Below are 20120 nucleotides of genomic sequence, written 5' to 3'. Positions count from 1 at the left end.
ACACACACACACACACACACACGCACTGGATGCTCTTCAAAGAACTCAAGGTTCAACTCCTGGCACCCACATGGTGGCTCACAAACATCTGCAACTCAGGTTCCAGAGATCTGACATCCTCCTCTGGCCCATGGGGGTAACTTCATGCACACAGCACACAGAAATGCATGAAGATTTAATCCCAGCACTCAGGAGGCAGAGGCAGGCAGCTCTATGTGAATTCAAGGCCAGCCTGGTCTACAGAGTGAATCCAGGACAGCCAAGGCTACCATACAAAGAAATCCTGTCTTGGACCCCTAAATAAATAAGAAATATTCATTTTTTTACACACCAAATAGAAAAGGAGTTAGCAGTCATGAGGGGGTCAGAAAGAAGGCACACAGGTCTCATTCTAGAGTGACTGTGCTGATGGGCGAACAAAATGCAGCGAGTACACTAACACCCTGAACTTAAGGTGGGTACACTGTGTCTTAGGCAAACTGTTTCAACGCTGAAAGGAAAAACATCGCTAAAAAAACAAAAACCACGAAGAACAAAAAACATATCTGTGCTAATAGAATTATCATGAGTGATTAAGGCAAATATTTTCAAAAGAAAAACAACTTACCCTGGTTTTGGCATAACTGAGCATTTCCTGTGTTGTTTCATAGGTGATCCACTGGGCCTTGAGGCAGAAATTCACCACGAAGTCATCATCCTGTTTCAGAAATGCCAGGCAAAGTCAAGTTAATAATGTTGAATAGCACATCAACCCAAAAATTCCAGTTGATGACTGGGAAAACTCACCTGGATTTTGCATAGATTTTCTTTAGCTTCATCTACCACTTGCTGCCATTTGGTTTGCTCACTGTTGTCCTCAGAAATCAAGGCCAGTTTCTCCAATATATCATTTGATTTGACCTTATAAACAAGCTATAACACAAGCAAGCCACACCCAGTGCCATGAAGCATAGTATTGGAACATATCTTGTCTCAGTAAGCTAAGGAAAACAGACTATAGTAGAAAGGAGTATCCTCCTGTGGCTCAGCAATGAGGCTCGAGCAAAGCAACTTTCACTGGTCACAGGGCTGCCTGCCTATAGTCCCAGGACGAGAGCCAGAAGCAGGGGGAATCTCCGTTAGCTTATTACCAGACTGGCCTATAAAGAAAGCTATAGGCCAGCCAGGGCTCCATAGTAAGACCTTGTCTCAGAACAAACAAACAAACAAACGGCAGGAAGGAAGGAGGGAAAAAAAGTAAAAAAGGGTAACTCTACCATCTGGAAAGTAAACCCAGATTATTAGGAATTATAAAAACTTTTTTTTTTTTTATTGAATCCTTAATAAACATGTCAAGAAGCATTCAAAGAGCTTTGTTCAAGCTAAGACACATTTGATCTAATTAACTGCTCAGTGCTGGGTAAAGTAAACCTGCAAAATATGGACTATTCACCACTGAAGACTAAGAAGCCTTAGAGAAGCCATTTTTGTCACTGACAACATGGACCAACCTGTAGGACATCATGCTTTTATCATTACACAAGCCAGGCACAGAAAGATGCATGATCTCACAGATGCACAGCCCAAAAAACAGAACTCACATGAGCAAAGCACAGATGCTGCTTACGAGTGGAGGGTTTAGAGGGAGCAGAGAAGGGAGTTTACCAAAGGGAGGAGACTCCAGTAAGCAAAGCAAAAGTAAGGTTTAGAGACCTACTAAGCCACGAAATGACTAGCATTAAAAATGTGTATTTCAAATTGCTACAAGAATAGTTGAACTTTTATCACCATTTTTTTGTTTTGCTACTGTCTCTCTCTTCAGTGATCTGCCTCACTATGTAGAGCAGGCCGGCCTGAAACCCACAAAGACCCACCCGACTCTGCCTCTCCCAGTGCTGACATTAAAGGCTTGTGCCACAGTGTCCCCGTGCCCAGCCTACTCAGATCCCCTGAAACTGGAGTTAGTTGCACATGGTTGTTCGTCACCATGTGTGTGCGGGAATGTGAACTCTGGCCCTTTTCAAAGAACAAGTTCTCTGGACCGCTGAGCCATCTCTCCAGCCCCTAGAGCTCTTGTTTTAATTAATTCAAGTAAGAATGTGGTGGATGTATCCCAGCTGCACACCAGATCATTCCAGGTGCCCAGGCTTCACCTTTCTGCAGCTCCTTAGTCCCTAGCATACCAGGAAACGTCTGCCAGGAACACCTGAACAAATAAAAGCTTACCTCAACATCTAGTCCAAACTGAATGGCAAAGCTCTCAGCTTCAGCAAATCTATGCTTGTGAAGTAACCGGCTCAGTCTGTAGAGTTGGAGAAGGAATTTCATCAGATGCCTATTCATCAAGGAATTTAAGTTGCTCATTAAAGAGCAAGTAAGACTTAAAAAAAAAAAAAAAAAAAAGAGAAGTTACCTGTTTTCTGGCAACACCTCCGTAAGGTACCTAAGTACTAAATCAGAGACGGAATCTTCAGATAAGCTGAAAAAAAAAAAAAAAAAAATCACACCATACTGTGAGTGCCCTGCCATGCAGTATTCATGAGTAAACTCTAATTCAGCTGCTTTACAGAGCATCATCTGATAAGACAAAACATGACTTACTTAGGGTCATTTTTGTGAATTCCTTCCAGAAGGTATATAGTATCCTATAGTAATAACAAAAACATGATTAAAACTCAAATGTAAACGCCAACCAAGTGCTTTATAATTATTAGCATAAACAAATGGTTCAGGCAAGAATCATCCAACTATGAATTCTTAAAGTCACTAAGGAACAACTAAGAACAATGCTTTCTCCTGGTCTGGAAGCTATGCCACATAAACAACTTGCTAATAATAACAGGAAGGTCTGATCACAGGGAGGGATCTGGAGGGGCTGTAAGCAAGAGATAGCACCTAATGTCACCATCACAGGACAGGTAGTATAATGGCCTCAACTTCCAAAAGACCTTACAATAACTGAATCAAAATGAAGCAAGCAGACAAATTCACAGAGGCAAATCCTACAACAGGCTGGGGACGCTTCAAAACTGTCAGTGTCTCAAAAGACAAAAAGGACCAGGGAACCACTCCCTGTCCATGACCACCAAATCCAGTAAGTAAGCCTGGATTATGTCCTGGATAAGGAAAAAAGAAAGAGTTCCAAAAAGCCCCAGTGGCTGGCAAGATGGCTTAGTGGATAAAGGCACTTGCTGCCAAGCCTGAGGAGCGAGATGGACCCCCAGAATCCACACTCTACTTGTCCTCTAATTTCCACAGGTACACTGCTCCCACAGAAAATAAATAAATGGGCTTGTTGTTGTTGTTTTGTTGTTTCTCTGTGTAGCCCTGGCTGTCCTAGAACTTACTATGTAGACAAGGCAGGCCTGGAACTCAAAAAATACTGTCTCTGCCTCCTTTAGCACTGGAACTAAAGGCGTGTGACACCACTGTCTGACGAAATGTTTTTGTTTGTTTGTTTTAAAGCTCTAAAGTAATTGGTTCGGTTAGTAAAATAATTAGTTTCCAAGGTTAATTTCCTAATGCTTTTGTATTAATGTTAAATTTCCTAGTACAACAACAAACTTAGTGTATTAGAAAGATCTTCTTTTTGCCTATTTCCTTTCATCAGGGCCACATGTAGCCCACAAAGGCTTGGAATTCAGTGTTTAACTGAGAATGACCTTGAATGTCTGAACCTCTTGTTCCTGTCTCCAAAGTGCTGGGATTATAAGCATGCCTGACCATACCCAGCAGAACAGCCTTATTCTTACCTTTTACATGTGTTTATTTAGAATGTGTGCCTGTACATGCATGCCAAAGTTCAAGATATAGTATTTAACGATAGGTGGAGGTCAGAGGACAAGTTGTAGGAATGAGTTCTTTCTTCCATCATGGACTAAAGGCCCCGAACTCAGATTATCAGATACGGTGACAAACAACTTTACCCGCTGAGCCATCTTGCTAGTCCGGAAAATAGCCTTACTCTTATTTTCTTTAAAATAATTTTATTACATTTTATCTTATGGGTTTGAATATATGTGCACCTTGTAAATGCATGGGCCTAAACATGAGCAGATGGTGTCAGATTCTCTAGATCTGGAATTACAAGTGTTATGAACCACTACATGAGTGTTGAAAACCAAATTCAGCTCCTCTGCAAGAGCAGCAGGCATGGTTAACCACTGAGCATCTCTCTAGAATCCAAGAATAGTGTTATTCATACATACATACATACATACATACATATATATATATATATATATATATATATATATATGTATGTTCTTTTTGAATTACCTTATATGTATGGGCATTTTGCCTGCATGTATGTCAGTGCACAGTATGTGTGTCTGTTTGCCACAGAAGCCATAAAAAGGTATTGTGTGAATAGAAGATGGAGTTACGGAGAGCTGTGAGCCTCCATGTGAGTGCTGGAAATCCAACATGGGTCTGCTGGAGGAGAAGCTAGTGGTCATAATCTCTGAGCCATCACTTCAGCCCTACAGCCTTATTCTTAAAAGGTACTGAAGAAGCTAGGTGAAGTAGCACAGCCTGTAATCCATCACTCAGGGAGGCAGAGGCAGGTGATCTCTGTGAGTTCGAGGCCACTCTGGTCTACAAAGCGAATTCAGGGCAGCCAAGGCTACAAAGAGAAACCTTGTCTCGGGGAGAAAAAAGATAATAAACAATTTAGAGATGATAGTTCAAAAAGTATACAAGTTCCAAAATATATTGGAAAACAGCGCATGTGTGTGTGTGCATGTGTGTAAAAGAGATGAAATAAATATACTACAATGCTTTTTGAAAACGATTACAATCGATGGGTATGACTGTGAACACTTTTAATCCCAGCACCCAGAAGGCAGAGGCAGGTGAATCTCTGTTAGTTCCAGACTAGTCTGGTCTACATATAGAATTCCAGCAAAGCTAGGTCTACACAGAGAGACCCTGTCTCAAACAAACAAACAAACCAAAAAAATCACAATTAAAAAATATAAATATCACACAATGCATATGACTGTTATTTTTATACTTTTTTAAAGTAAAAGGAAATGAAAAAGTTCGTTATTCTAATTTTATAGACTTTATAAGTGTACTGACAGGGCACATGATATGCCACAAATTTTTAGAATTAAAATGACAAAAATAAATAAAAGCACTACTGCCGTGAACACTGTCATCAGAGGTTCTGGTGGAGACAGAAAGAAAGCTGAGAGGTTGAATGGGGGCTGAACAGACAGCTCAAAGATAAGAGTATGCACTGCTTTTGCAGAGGACCCAGGTTGGGTTCCCTGGACTCACACCCAAGGGCTCACAACTGCCTGTAACTCCAGCTCCAAAGGATACGAAACCTCTCTCTCACACACACAGAATTATAAATATAATTTTTTTCTTTAAATAAAAAGCTGAATAGCAGATGAAGTTTGATCTCATCTTGTGTGACAACTAGGCTGGGTCTCCCGAGCATCTGCCAGAGACCAAGCCAGGTACTGCACTAAGTTCACTCATGCTGTTCTTACTCATAAAAGAAAAACATTACAGCAAAGTGTTAAAACATGTATAAACGTACCGTGCTAATTCCTGTCTGAACTAAGGAAGAAACACTGGATACTTCCAAAGAATATAGTATTTCCATCGCAGGTAAAGAATAAATGACAAGGTTTCTCATCTAGGAGAGATGAACAGTTCAGTAAGCTGACATAAACCTTTCAGCACGAGTCAGCACTTCCCTGTCAAGACATCTATTAATACATCTTGTACAAAGCTAAACACAAAACCCACAACCCTCTCTTTCTATGTAAGCAGTCCCACCACTGTTATCATGTAACTGCTGCACACAAGCTGGTGTTCTTTAAAGACACGGAAAGCCAAAAGGAAGCGACCCTCTAGCCCACCTCCCCCTCTGTTGAAGGAACACTGCACAGAACCCCTTACACCCCAGTCTGCAGTGCCGTACCTTCACAGCCATCGACTAGCAAATGCCTTTTCGTCTGCCTTCCCTCTCCACCCCCCTTCTCTGCCCTTTCCTTTCCTTCCTTTTCAGCACTGGAGGCTAAACTCGGTGCCTTGCACACACTAGACAGCTGCTCTTTCATTTCTAGCACTTGGTTTTTTGACATAGGGACTTGCTATATAACCCAGGATAACCTTGAACTCATGACCTTGCCGTCTCCACCTCCTGAATGCTGAACTACAGCAGTAAGATACCACACCTAGCTCAAATAAGTTCTTAATCCTTTTTTTCCCCCACAGCCAGGGTTTCTCTGTGTAGCCCTGACTGTCCTGGAACTCGCTCTGTAAACCAGGCTGGCCTGAAACTCAGACAGATCCACCTGTCTCTGTCTCCAGAGTGTCTGGCATATAAAGATTTGATTCCTAAAATGTTTTGTTTGAAATGAAGAGCCAAGATTTTCATCTATCCTCTGAAAACTGGAATCCAGTTCTTCAGATTATTTCTGGTTTGTTGAAGTCTATGTGAACTACAGTTTAGCATGCTGTGAGCATTAAGTGGCATCAACTATTACATTGGTAAATGCTGTTTATCTCTGTAGCCAGGCAGATCTTCAACTGTGATGATGCCCCCTCAGCCTGCAGAGCAGCCGGGAATACAGGCCTGAGCCAACAGTACTGGCGAGTAATTGTGATTTCTAACCCATAAAATGGACAACTATGAAATAAAGTCTTCTAGTACCTTCTTCTTCAATGTAGATGTCAGGGCAACTAATTTGAGATTTGTAATCCCTTGCCTAAAAGAGAAGAGAAGGTGAAGTTAAAAAGCTTTACAAGCTGGGTAGTGTCACACCCCTGTTGTTCTAGCACTGCGGAGGCAGAGGCAGGCAGATCTCTGAGAGTTTGAGGCCAGCCTGGTCTACAGAGCAAGTTACAGGACAGCCAAAACTACACAGGGAAACTGTGTCTTGAAACCCCCCCAGAAAAGAAGCAAAAGACAAACAAACAACAAAACAAAAAACCCAAACAAAACAAGCTTTGCAAGTTGCTGAGTATAAGCTTCCATAGTGATATTCTCACATAAAGGTTAAAATGCAAGCAGAGAAAACTATGATATTTCCACATGTGCAGCCTGGATTCTCTTTCTACCACACTGATGTAGAAGTTCCAACTATATTTCCTATTTGTGCCAAATAGAAAGCGGCAAATAGTGAAGAGTCCTTCCTCTGCCAGACTGCTTTGATGTGGTTTCCAAAAGAAAACATAATGAAAGATCTGAACAAATTCAGACAGGACATTTGGCTCTACAGAAATCACTACTAGCTAGACTCCCAACATACCAGGTAACTGAGGAAGGAGAATCGGCTTCTGTCACGAGAAGAAACTGCTCTATTCGAAGAGAAGGCCAGTTCCACACAGGAGTAAGTGTGTAGGCGTCCCACAAGCTCAGCACACTCTACAGGAGAGATAGTCATTTAGACACCTGTGTGATTTCGGAGCTAAACTTCAGGCTGTCTCTTGATGCCACACTGAACTGAAGCACACACGCTGACAGTAATCTAACCCAGCTAACATTCTTGCCTAACATTTTTATTAATAGACATATCATCAGGGTGGAAGGAGGAGCTCAGTGGGAGAACACTTATGTGACATTAATGAGGCTGTGAGCTGACTCTCTAGCACAAAAGCTCAAAACCCAAACCAAAACAAAAATGATCACAGCAAATGAAGATGCTGAAGTATCAGAAACATACATCCGTATCAAGCACAAAAAGCAGGTTGTCGATCAGCTGAAATGACTTTGCTCCTGAAAGAGAAAGGGATATGGCTAAGGATTTTATTTTACTATCACATAGGACCCAGTTTCAACTGTAAATTAATATATTTCTTTTCATGCCCTTTTGGGCAGAACTACATTTAAATGAAGTTCCTACTTTCATCTACCCCTGCTTCAATTTTGACTTCTGTTATTGTTGCTCTCATTTCAAGGTGACCAATAAAATACAAAGTCTTTCCAAAGGTAATAATCGAGTGTGTCACAAACATGGGTGGAGAGTCACTGTGGGGTAACAAAATCGCCTGTGCTTGGAAAGTGGCTTATAACCATACTCCCAACATGGAAACTCACACGGGAGAAATGCCTCAAATTTGAGGTACGACTGGGCTAAATAGTGAGTTTCAGGTGAGCCTAGACTATAGTAAGAGCCTATCTTAAAAAAAAGGAGTTGGAGAGACAGCTTAGCTGTTAAGGTCCCTGACTGTTCTTCCAAAGGCCCGGGTTCAACTAGCAGCATCCATATGGCAGCTCACAACTGTCTGTAATACAGTTCAAAGTGATTTGACACCCTCACAGAGACATGCATGCAGGCAAAACACCAACACACCTAAAAAAATAAATAAAGATTAAAATAACCAAACCAACCAAAAAAACCAGGGTAGACAAGATGGCTCAGTGCTGCATAAAAGCACTTGCCATGCCTGAGAACCTGATCTCCGTCCCTGGGACCCACATTGCCTCTGACCTCTACATGCACATACATTAAGGCAACCAAATGTAATGTGTAAGCTAAACAAATGTAATTGGGGGGAGGGAGAGAAGAAAGAAAGAAAAATGGGCCGGAGGACTTGCAAGGTGGTTCAGCAGTGAAGGGCTGCTGCCACCAAGTCTGAGAACCTGAGCTCAATCCCTGGAACCTACACAGTAGAAAGACACAACCCCTGGAACTTGTCCTCTGACCTCCACACACAAACACAGACACACCATTCAGGCTGGGCAGCACATACATGACACTGTACTCCTAGGGGTGAAGGCTGGCTGATGAGAAGTTCAAGGTCAGCCTCGGCTACACAGCAAGTTAGAGTCTAGCCTGGGCACATTTGAGAGTAGCATCAGTGGCTTATCTTTACCTTTAATAATCTCTGTGTCCACAAAGTTCCTAAGGGACATTTCTTTCTTGATAGGATCTGGTTCCCATTTTGAGACTGCATAACTACCAGTCCCCTGGAAAAGTAAAAACAGTACATGAGTCAGAAATCTTCAGCCCAAAGGTTCCAGGAATTGCACAAAGCAAATGCACATAAGATGTACATGTTCTGAGTTCAAGCTCATGTGTACATGTGTCTATTGGGAAGGATGCAGGAGAGTGAATGCCCAGGGCTTGGTGAAACCTAAGCAAGCACTCTACCACTAAGCTATAGCCCAAGCCAAGTAGCCCAGGCTGGCCTCAAACTTAAGCTCCTCCTGTCTGAGCCTCCTAACCAGACATGTCTGTAGAGTAGGTTTACAGGGATGGGCCTTAACACCCTCCACCAAGAGGTTTTATTTTGGTTTCTCTCTTAGCTTAAGAAAAGACTGCACATGCCTGTAATCCTAGGCAGAAGCAGGAGGATCTCTGTGAGTTCCAGGCCAGCCTGGTCTACAAAGCAAGTCCATGACAGCCAAGGCTACACAGAGAAACACTGTCTTAAAAAAAAAAAAAAAAAAAAAGAAAAGAAAAAGTAAAAGAAAAAGAAAAGAAAGAGAGACGGAGGGAGAGCTTGCTGTTCTTCTAGGACCCAAATTTGTCAGCATCCACTAACAGTGTTCTACAACTGCCCGTATCTCAACCCAAAGGATCTTGGGGCTTCTGCAGCCACATGAATCACACAGACAGGCAGACAAGCAGATAGACGGACAGATAAAAAAACAGAACAGTTAGGTTTCATAGCCATTGTTATTACTTGAATATTTGAGTACACATAATCAAACATCTTACCCTAAACAAAAAAAAAGCTCTTCCAACATTATAAATTATAAATTCTTTATAATTATAAATTTTGTTTATAAAAAAAACAAAAGAAAAAAAAGAGAAAAAAGCTGGGCCTGGTGATTCATGCCTTTAATCCCAATTCTGGGAAGGCAGAGGCAGGAGGATCTTCCAATAGACCTTTTGTGATCACTCTGATTGTGTAACAGCAGTACTTAACCAGTATTCTAAGCGAGCTACAATGGCCAGACTTGAGGCTGAAGTTAACATGTAGTGGCATAGTTATGGGTGCTGCTCTCACTGTCCAGCCTTTTGGTTTCTTTTTCTGGTGCTTCTAAGCTAAAAGAAATGCTGAAAAATGGCTGGGCAAAAAAACAAGACCCTGCCAGGTAAACATAAAACTGTAGTACAGTGGCACTCACCTTTAATCCCAGCGCAAGAAAGGCAGAGGCAGGATAGGTGGATCTCCAAGTTCAGGGCCAGCCAGAGCTACACAGTGAGACCCTGACTCAAAAAAAGAAAAGAAAAATTTGGAGAAATCAACACCTAATGATTATCTTCTAACACAGAAAATTTAGTTAACTTTATGGTCATAATTTTATAATTTCCTTTGTTTAGGCCTGGCTGTCCTGGACTCTTTGCAGAACAGGACATCCTCAGAACTCTGTGATAAAAGCATGTGTCTGCCACGCTTTTATGGGATTAAAACTGTGTACGACCATGCCTGGCTTGTTTCTTTTTAAGAGATTTATTTTTTATTTTAATATGATTTATATGAGTGTGTATGCACATTATGTCCAAGTGTCCAGGGGCCACACTCAGATCCCCTGGAGCTTTTGTGAGCCTCTCAACTTTGGTGCTGGGAGCCATCTCTGGTCTCCCTCAAGAGCAGCGAGGGCTCTTAACTACCAAGCCTCTAGCTCCGATTTCTCTGTTTTTGTCACATTACATATTAGTTTGTACTTTAACTAAAAAGAACCATTTTAGGCAAAAATGATACTTATAAAAAGAATTACCCCAATTATCACAGGACTTTCACTTGCAAATTCTCCAGCCACGAGACTGAGACAACCAAGACTGTGGTAATTTTCAGTAGAAATAAAACTACATTTGAACTGTCCTTGTAACTGCAAAATTAAAAAAAAATATGTATTAGAATATATTAGATATAAATGCTATATATGTCCAAGAAAAACCATAAAAAGCTGTTTAAATTAATCATCTATGTTTTTAAAGAGAAATGTTCCTGTTGTTTTTAACAAAAATGAAAATCCCAGCTGTTCTATTTCACCAATAAAGACTCAGGAGCCAGATGCTGGGGTGAACACCTTCTAGCTTAGAGAGGCAGAGAAAGCACCCAGCTGACCTTTCTTCTCAGCTCAGGTATGGGTGGAAAAAATCCTAAAGGCTCACCAGCTGACCTGACAGTCCAGGAGGAAAAGGCCAAAAAAACCAAAGGCTGAAGGTTTGCTATTTCAAAGCCTAAAAAGCCAGGGAGCTGAGGCACTAAAGCCAGAGCTTGAGCTAAAAGCTCTGTTTTCCCATGCTGTCTTAAATAACCCTCAACTCAAAATCCCTTCTATCCTTTAATCTCTGTCATCTGGTTTCTTGCTCCACCTCTTGACCTGCGGTTAACTTTATTAGATCTGGTATACAGAGAGCGCTTGGATTAAAGGTATGTGCTAGGGCTGGGTGAACCACACCAGAATCACCTATTTACAATAAACAGAAAATTCTTGAATTAAAGGTGTGTGTTAGCGATCAACCGAACCAAACAATAAACAGGGTTTTACAGTTCAGTTTTGGGGTTCACGATGGGATCAACTATCTCACAACACGTTTGTTAAAGTGTTCGATTACAGCAACTCATGAACTATCAGCCAGTACAACGATTAATCAAAGAACCAGTCAGAGAAACAGTTCATAGTAAGTCAAAGTTTTAAAAAAGCATTTATGATTTTTTTTTTCCTACCTTCTTGGCTGAATCCAAGTCTGTGTTCTCAATTGCTTCAAAAATAAAAATAAAAAGCAATCTAAACATAGTATCAATCTACAGGTTCATAGAGACTAAAAACAAGACTCTTTTGAGTTAGAGGGAAACCACTGCATCTTAGGTCAAAGTACACGGGTCAGGAGTCGTGCGTTAGCCTCTCTGACCAAGAATATTGCCTGTGAGCGCATACTGAAACAAAGCATCAGCAGAGCTAACAGCCTTATCACGTGCCTCCACTCCACCCGCAGCACCCACCTGTAACTTTACATCATTCAGGCTTTTACCTGTGTGGATCCTGCACTAATTACAAGAAATGATGTGTCTTAAATGTTTTCCTGTTTGTTTGAGACAAGATCTCTCTATGTAGCCCTGGCTGTCCTAGAACTGTGTAGACCTACACTGGCCTTGAAATCAAGAGATATTCCTGCCTCCCAGAACGGGGATTAAAGATATGAGCCACCACTCCCATCAAAAATGATGTTTCTTAAAACCTAATCATATACATGGGACCTAACATGTATCTAGCATGCAGTAGATGCTAGTAAAGTTTGTTGAAACAAATTCCTCAGTTTTCCTGGCTCAGCGAGGCTTACAGTCCATAACACTGGACTGCTGATTGCTACTGTGCATTATTTTGCATATTTGTTGTATACAGTATGTGCATGGTGGTGCAGGGCACACGTACCCTTGCTTGGACATGCAGAGGACAGAACAGGATTTTGTTTGTCTATCTCTTTTGTTTTGCTCGATGCCTTACTGTCTTGAGACAGGATCTCTCATGAACAGGACACTTACTGTTTCAGCTGTGCATGGCTGGCCAGCAAACACTGAGGATCCAACTATATCCACTCCCCAACTCCGGTGCTCGAGTTAGAAGCAGATGTGTAGCTAGGCCAGCTTTTTACACAGGTGCTGAGGATTCGAACTCATGTCCACATGCTTGCAAAGCAAGTGCTCTTACCGACTGAACCATCTCACAAGCTCAATATTAAAGGTTAGTCATTTCCATCCCTGTGTTTATTCACTACTTCAAAAAGCCACTTAGCAACTGAGATGTAGTTCAGTGGAAGAGCACTTGCCTAGTAAACACTAGACCCTAAGTCTGATCTTCAGTATTACAAAAGCCATTTTTTGTGTTGTGTCTTTTCTTCCCACTTAAACTATAAACTGTTAGAAAACAAATGCCATTCTTCACATCCTACCATAGCTTTAGCAGAGAAAAGTTAAGTGTACCCTGAATACTTCAAAGCATACCCAGTGTTACAGAATGCAACTAAATTATAATTTTCTTAAAACAAATATTTGAAGCGTTACTTGAAAACTAATAAACACTGTCACAAAACAATAAGAAAATAATATCTTACCTTGTTCAATTTGTGAAAGCTGCAAGTTTGTAATATAAAAAAATCCACTGTTTGTTAACAGCAACATATAATAGGTACCTGACAAAATAAAATCAGAACCAGTTTCTCTAAAAGGCAGGTGAACAGAAGATTCAAAGCAATATTGGGAACCAGTTCTAAAATCTCTCAAACTAGAGCTGGTGAGATGGCTCAGCAGGTAAAGATACTGGTTGCCAAGCTTGACAACCTGAGTTCATTCCTCAAACCCACAAGGTAAAAAGAGAGAACCAAGTCCCACAAGTTGTCCTCACTCTAGTTAGTGTGCAAGAGGAATAAGGTCCTGGCCACACACACACACACACACACACAGTTTAAAGCACACACACACACACACACACACACACACACACACACACACACACAGTTTAAAGCACACACACACATTTTTACATGCTAAACCCACACAAATATTTTAAAAGAATGTAATGTCAAAATAAAAAGAATGTATTTGAGTGAAAAAAGCTAATCTAAAACTGTTTCTTGAGGCTGGGCAGTAGTGGCACATGCCTTTAATCCCAGCACTTGGGAGGCAGAATTAGGCAGATCTTTCTGAGTTGGAAGCTGGTCTACAAAGGGAGTTCCAGGACAGACAAGGCTATTACACAGAGAAACAGAAACCAAACCAAGCTAAACAGAACTTTTTTCTTGGCATTATTTTCACCTAGAAGATACCTCCTATCCCAGCAGTTCTTTCTTCCTTAATAAATCTGCTCCAAAAAAGAAAAGAAAAAAAACTGCCAGGTGTGGTATCATAAATCTTTAATCGCAGCAGGAGGCAGAGGCAGGTAGATTTCTGAGTTTGAGGGCAGCCTGGTGTATATGGTGCACTCCAGGCCAGCCAGGGCTACACAGTGAGACACCATCTCAAAAAGAAAACAAAGAAAAATCGTTCCTTATATTAATTGTATTTACAGAAAACTTACCATAATCTAGATAGCACAGCAATAAACTTACAATGTTAATAAAACATACATGTGAATACTTGGTTGGATATCCACCAAAAAACATGCAAGAAAATGTTCAAAGAAACTGACCTTCTTTTGACCCGTCTTTCTCAATAATGAGATTCTGGTAAGTACGCTGATCATCATTAGCTTGCTCCACAAAAGCCTAATTGCAAACAGATTTCAATAGAAAGAGTAAAGTAAGACAGGTAATAGCACGTGAGTTGCTTAAGGCCTAGTCATCAGCTAGCACCAGCAATAAACCCTAACACGGGCTCCCAACCTTCCCAATGCTGAGACCCTTTCTTACAGTCCCTCATGCTGTGCTGACCCCATCCATAAAATTGTTTTGTTGCTACTTCATAATTGTGATCTTGCTACCAATCGTAATGTCAATATCTGATGTGCAGGATAACTGGTAGGCGACCCCTTCAGGCGTTGAGACTCACAGGCTGAAAACTGCTGTACCTAAACCCTTCACCTGGAAACTGAAGACTGGACAAGCAACTCAGTGACTTCAGAGCTTCATTTTCCTATTGACTTCATGTTTCTCCAGTCTAATCCTTAAATACATAATTCTTAACTAAGAACAGATTGTTGTTGTTTTTTTTTTCCACTTTAAAATGGGTAAGTGATGGCTTGCTGGAGTTGTTGTCTAAGAGTGTTGGCTGAAAACAGAAATATGGCTCTTACTTTGGTGAATAGTGTTTGCTTTGATGTGACATAGATAAGGTGTAAGTTGCCACTTCTCTCCCCGACCAAAAGAAACTTTCCTTCTTGACAGAGGCCAACCACATCCACGTCAGTATCTGAAAATTTCAAATCCACATTATTAGTGACTTTCAATAATCCTTAATTTCAGTTTAAAAAACACAATTTTTCACACCAAAAAGTAAATAATTTATACCAATCTATGCCAGGCATTGTGGTATATGCCTAAAATACCAACATATGAGGGGCAGAGACAGGAGGATTGACAAGGTTTCTCCGTGTGGCCCTGGCTGTCCTGAAACTCGCTCAGTAGAGCAGGCTGGCATTGAACTCAGAGATTCACCTGCCTCTACCTCCACAGGACTGCCATTAATGGCATAAGAAGGGGCACTACAAATTTAAGAACAGTGTGGGTTAAATAAAATGAGCTTATCAAAACAAACAAACAAACAAAAAACCAACAACAAAACAGTAAGAACCATCTTCTCACTTAATTTCAACACAATCACTAACCCATCACTTAAGTCATTCTTTAAGAATGTTTTTATGTAATTTAACTTTTTCTTTTTAAATTATGACTCTTAAGCTGGACCTGGCGGCTCGTGACTTTAAATCCCAGCAGAGGCAGGCAGATATCTGTGAGTTCAAGGCCATCCTGGTCTACAGACCAGGGCTACAGCCAGGGCTATACAAAGAAACCCCGTCTCAGGGAAAAGATTGTGACTCTTTTTAAAAGATTATTGATTTTTATTTGATGCTTGTTTTACCTAAATGTTGTATCTGTGCCTGAGGAAGCCAAAGGAGGGCATCAGATCCCTGAAACTGAAATGATGAGTCTCTGTAAAAGTGATGGGAACTTAACCCAGGTCCTTGGCAAGACCAGCAGTGCTCTTAATGGTTGAACTATATCTCCAGCTCTTTTAGGTTGTTTTTGTTTTTTAAAGATAAGGGTATTATTACACAGCCTAGGCTGACTTTGGAACTTGGTTTGTAGTCTGGGCTAACCTCTAACTCCCATTTCTCCAGCCTCAGCCTCCCAAGTACTAGAATTTCATACCATACCATACTTCACTATTAAATCCAGGCCAAATCAAAGAATCATTTCACACATGTATTCTAAAGGAGTACTACAGTGTAATATATCCTAGAAATAAAAGGGAACTTGGCAACCAACCCTCTTCACTTGCACGAACCTAAAACACGCCAAGATTAGGAACTTGAATACAAATAGGCTCAAACGTTAGGTTTCAAGTAAAAGAACTCGGAGGATGGGTTATTTTAATAGATACCACAAAAACCAGCAAGAAAATTAAATACTTGTTCACATGCTCCCCTTAGACATTCTTTCAGCATCCTTTGAACCCAAGGCTCAATAAGTACTGATGATGATTTTCTTGATATTCACCTAATTTTCTTTTCTTTCTTTCTCTTTCCTTCCTTCCTCCTTTCCTCCCTCCTTTCTTTTTTTCTTTGTCTCTCTTTCTTTCTTTCCCCCTCCCCCTGGCTTTTCAAGACAGGATTTCTCTATGCAGCCCTGGCTGTCCCAGAACTTGCTCTGTAGACCAGATTGGCCTTGAACTCAAAGAGATCCACCTACTTTCCTTCCTACCTACTTGCCTTCCTGTGTGCTGGGATTAAAAATAACTAATCTTTGCTACTTTGTAGGTTCTTTTTCCCACCCTTTATCCTCATCCTGGTTTCATCCCCTATTAAGAGATAGAAAAAGAATAGGGGGACAGAGAGTGAGATAAGAGATCTGTGAATCTCATTCCTTTCCTCTTGTTTCTTCTTTGAGCATTACTAACGAATCACAACCAACCACCCCTGAACGACAAAACCACCAACAACACCGCCTCTCAGGGACCTGGCATTTATATACCATCTGAAAAGTTCCCAGAATTCCAAAGGTCACACAATTGCAGAAACATCTGCAGCTGCCAAAACCCCACCTCTGCTGGAGCATGAGGCAAATCATAGTCAGTGCTGTCAGTCCAAAGTAGCCCCACATCCCCACATTTGTGATTAAAACAAAAACATACTCTTAAAATATTTTTATGGGTTTTTTTGTTTTTTTTTTTTTTCCAAGACAGGGTTTCTCTGTGTAGCCTTGGCTATCCTGGACTCACTTTGTAAACCAGGTTGGTCTCAAACTCATAAAGATCCACCTGTCTCTGCCTCCCAGAGAGCTAGGATTACAGGCGTGGGACACGATGCCATGCTATTTCTGCTTTTCAAAGAAACCAAAATTCCAGAATTTTACTATACACCACTGCCATCCAAGTCTTATAAACAATGGATTAAAGAAAACACAACCCATTAGAAATCATGAGTGATACTCACTGACTCTCAGCTATTTCCCTCTGAAACACTTACCAAATATAAGATACAACTGAAGTGATCTGCATGTACTATCAAGCAATATCACTGACTGGTCTGCAACAATTATAAATCCATCGCTTAAGCTGCATGCTTGTATCTTTGGACTCAGTGAGGCCTGTAGAAGGGGAAAGTATGACCAAAAGTAAAATAATTTCATATAAGCTTCATGATCCTAAATAGTATCATCGCAATGCCAGATGTGATGACTCACTTGTGTGTGTGTAACTTCCAGTACTCAGTGGGCAGAGACAGCCAAATCTCTGTGAGTTGGGGCCAGCCTGGTCTACATATTGAATTCCCATATATCCAGGGATACATAATAAGACCCTGTCTCAGAAAACAACAAAAGCCAACCAAACCAAAAAAAAAAAAAAAAAAAAAAAAAAAAAAAAGTATATTGTCATATACCTTACTTTAAAACATAGGCAGATAAGACCTTTCTCTTTAGTCTGCCTATTTGTATATTGCATGGCGTATATTAAATTTGTCCAGGATCCTAAGAGTGGGCATAATCCAGGATGGACACTGAAGAGCAAATGTTAGCTTGTTCAACCCTTTGTCTCCCAAGGAAGTGTTCATCTTTGGCAATACTGCTCCTAAGATGAGGCGGAAATTGGATGCCAATTTCCTATGGTCGATGTCTGAACCTTGACTCAGAGTCGGTATGAGGTCATTACCTTCTCAGAGGAGATTTTCCCAAGCAAGTCTGCTTGGTATAATGCAGTCACATTTTCTTTTCTTGAACCAATATTGAGATATCCACTTCCGGTGTCATCACTTGTTAGCAGCTCAATATTGTTCCACATGTTTCTGAGACTGTTCTTCAGAGGAAGGACTGTCTTTCCTGGAACACAAAAGGTTACAAATCAAATTATTTAGATACAAAGAATTCAGTTCTTTGGGAAATGAATAAAACCCAAAAGCTTTTGTCTTCAATGCTATTGCCACACATTTTGGCTTAGTAAGATGAATGGAAATGAACTATGATTATCACCAGAGAATATTGTATTGTCTTATTGTCTTACATACAAGTCAATATGATCTTATCAACATATCCTAGAGCTGGACTCAACATCTAAATATTCCAAAGATTTCATTTGACATTAACTTTAATGAGCATAAACCCAGGTTCTAAAGTCAGACTGGGTTATCTCAGGATAAACATTTATTTGTTCAGCAGAACAACGAGATTTTGTTCTGGGTACAGGTGGCACAGAGGCATAGGTAGGCAGATCTCTGTGAATTTGAGGCCAGCCTAGTCTACAGAATGAGTGCCAGAAAAGTCAGGGCTACACAGAAATAAAAAAACAAAAAGATGAACAAAGAAATTTTTTAAAAAACTGAGCAAGAATAGAGAGGAGGAGCTCCAAGACAGGAGCCCAAATAATCTTTGGGAAGCTAAGACCCTATTTCAAAGAGAAGCCCACTAATATTGCTTCACTCTTAGATAGATAGATAGATAGATAGATAGATAGATAGATAGATAGATAGATAAAGGGATGTTTGGAATGTAGTTCAGTTAGTAGAGTGGTTGCCAGCATGCAGGAAAATAGATCAAGCCCCAGCACTGTATAAACCAGCTGTGATAACACATGGAAGGATCAGAAGTTCAGGGTCATTTTTAGATTAGAAACGAATCTGGGCTACATGAGGCTATCTCAAAAGAGACCCTGGCATAATGGCACACCTTTAAGTGCAGCACTTGGGAGGCAGAGACAGGCGGATCTCCCAGCCTGGTCTACAGAGTGAATTCCAGGACAGCCAGGGCTACATAGTGAGACCCTGTCTCAAAAAACAAACAAGGAGGGGGCTAGGTTTCTGTTTGTTTGTGGAGCTGAGGTGGAACCCAAGGTTCTATGCAGGGCAGGCAAATGCTTTAGCACAGCTGCAACCTGTCATGAGTTGGTTTCTCCCTTCATCAATAACTACAACTGAAATCTGGAAGAGGCTTTTACCAACCTCATTAGCAAACACAACTCACCATCTGTGAACAGAGTGGGACCAAAATACTAACGTGAAAAATATCTCTGGATAACTTCTAAGAACTAAGGGGAAGGGAGGTGACAGAAATAGCTCTGTGGTTAAAAGTGCTTGCTGCTCCTCCACGAGACCAAAATTCAGTTCCCAGCACCCATATTGGACAGTTCACAATGACGTGTAACTCCAACTCCAGATGATCTGATGACCTCTTCTAGACTCCACAGGCACCTACATCCATATATGCATACACAGAAATAAAATCATTAAAAAAAAAAGTCTGAGAGGGACTGAGGATATAGCTTAGTGGGAAGTGTGAGTTTATCATGCTAGAGATATTAGGTTTGATCTTTGCCAATAAAATAAAGGTGGAGGATTGGAGGGTATAGGTCAGCCATACTATATGAGTTCTAAGTCAGCCTGGGATATGGGAGAACCTCTTTTTAAAGAGATTTTGTGCATGATGGTTCATATCTTTAATCCCAGAAACTGGGAGGCAGGTGGATCTCTGCGATTCAAGCCCAACCTCGTACATACAGTGAGCTCCAGGACGACCAGAGCTACATAATAGAGAAACCCTGTCTCCAAAAACAAATAAACAAATAAATCACTCTATGGTCCAGCCCAGAGATCTGCAGTAGGAACAACGACAAAATGGTTGAACACTGTGTCAAGTACTTTTATGCTCGGCAATTTTTATCCGTTTTATCCGTGCAATTTTACAGTCTAGGGGTTTGATCCCTGACACCAATTTGATAATAGACCACAGTTACTGAAAATAAGTTTAAAGGTGGTAGAATCAAGTATGTCTGCTTTCAATGGTTAGACTGTCTCCCAACGAACAAACGCTCCAGAAGTACATCAGCACAGAAGGTGCAGATAAATGGAGAAAGAAATGGCGGGAAAACAACTATGTAAGGTCAAGAAGAGTGATTGCAGTCACTGGGAAGGGTGCAAAAGCTTAGCTGCTTGGAGAGTTTAGAGAGCTGTGGAGCCACACTGAAAGTGGAAGACGGTGGGAGAGAGGTAAGCCTCTAGGACTGAATCTTCTCAGTGC

At 40.9% G+C, this 20120-nt stretch overlaps 1 protein-coding gene across 1 annotated transcript in view; it reads right to left on the bottom strand.

Moving 5' to 3' along the window:
* The window catches only part of Kntc1 (kinetochore associated 1), a 73451-nt gene extending 55559 nt beyond the window's left edge, over window positions 1-17892 (bottom strand). Inside the window, exons 1-17 of the mRNA XM_055606160.1 lie at window positions 17764-17892; window positions 17081-17201; window positions 14690-14805; window positions 14087-14162; window positions 13014-13091; window positions 11629-11663; window positions 10673-10783; window positions 8818-8911; window positions 7665-7717; window positions 7251-7366; window positions 6653-6707; window positions 5531-5629; window positions 2581-2624; window positions 2393-2458; window positions 2206-2281; window positions 787-912; window positions 608-697 (exon numbers count right to left, since the gene is read on the bottom strand). Coding sequence (XP_055462135.1) covers window positions 608-697; window positions 787-912; window positions 2206-2281; window positions 2393-2458; window positions 2581-2624; window positions 5531-5629; window positions 6653-6707; window positions 7251-7366; window positions 7665-7717; window positions 8818-8911; window positions 10673-10783; window positions 11629-11663; window positions 13014-13091; window positions 14087-14162; window positions 14690-14805; window positions 17081-17201; window positions 17764-17892 — 1485 coding nt within the window. The remainder of the gene's footprint in view (window positions 1-607; window positions 698-786; window positions 913-2205; window positions 2282-2392; window positions 2459-2580; window positions 2625-5530; window positions 5630-6652; window positions 6708-7250; window positions 7367-7664; window positions 7718-8817; window positions 8912-10672; window positions 10784-11628; window positions 11664-13013; window positions 13092-14086; window positions 14163-14689; window positions 14806-17080; window positions 17202-17763) is intronic.
* Window positions 17893-20120: the final 2228 nt, after the last annotated feature.

The sequence above is a fragment of the Psammomys obesus genome, unplaced genomic scaffold (assembly GCF_907164565.1).
Source record: "Psammomys obesus unplaced genomic scaffold, mPsaObe1.curated_primary_1811, whole genome shotgun sequence".
NCBI lineage: Eukaryota > Metazoa > Chordata > Mammalia > Rodentia > Muridae > Psammomys > Psammomys obesus.
This window is presented reverse-complemented; position numbering and strand designations above follow the sequence as displayed.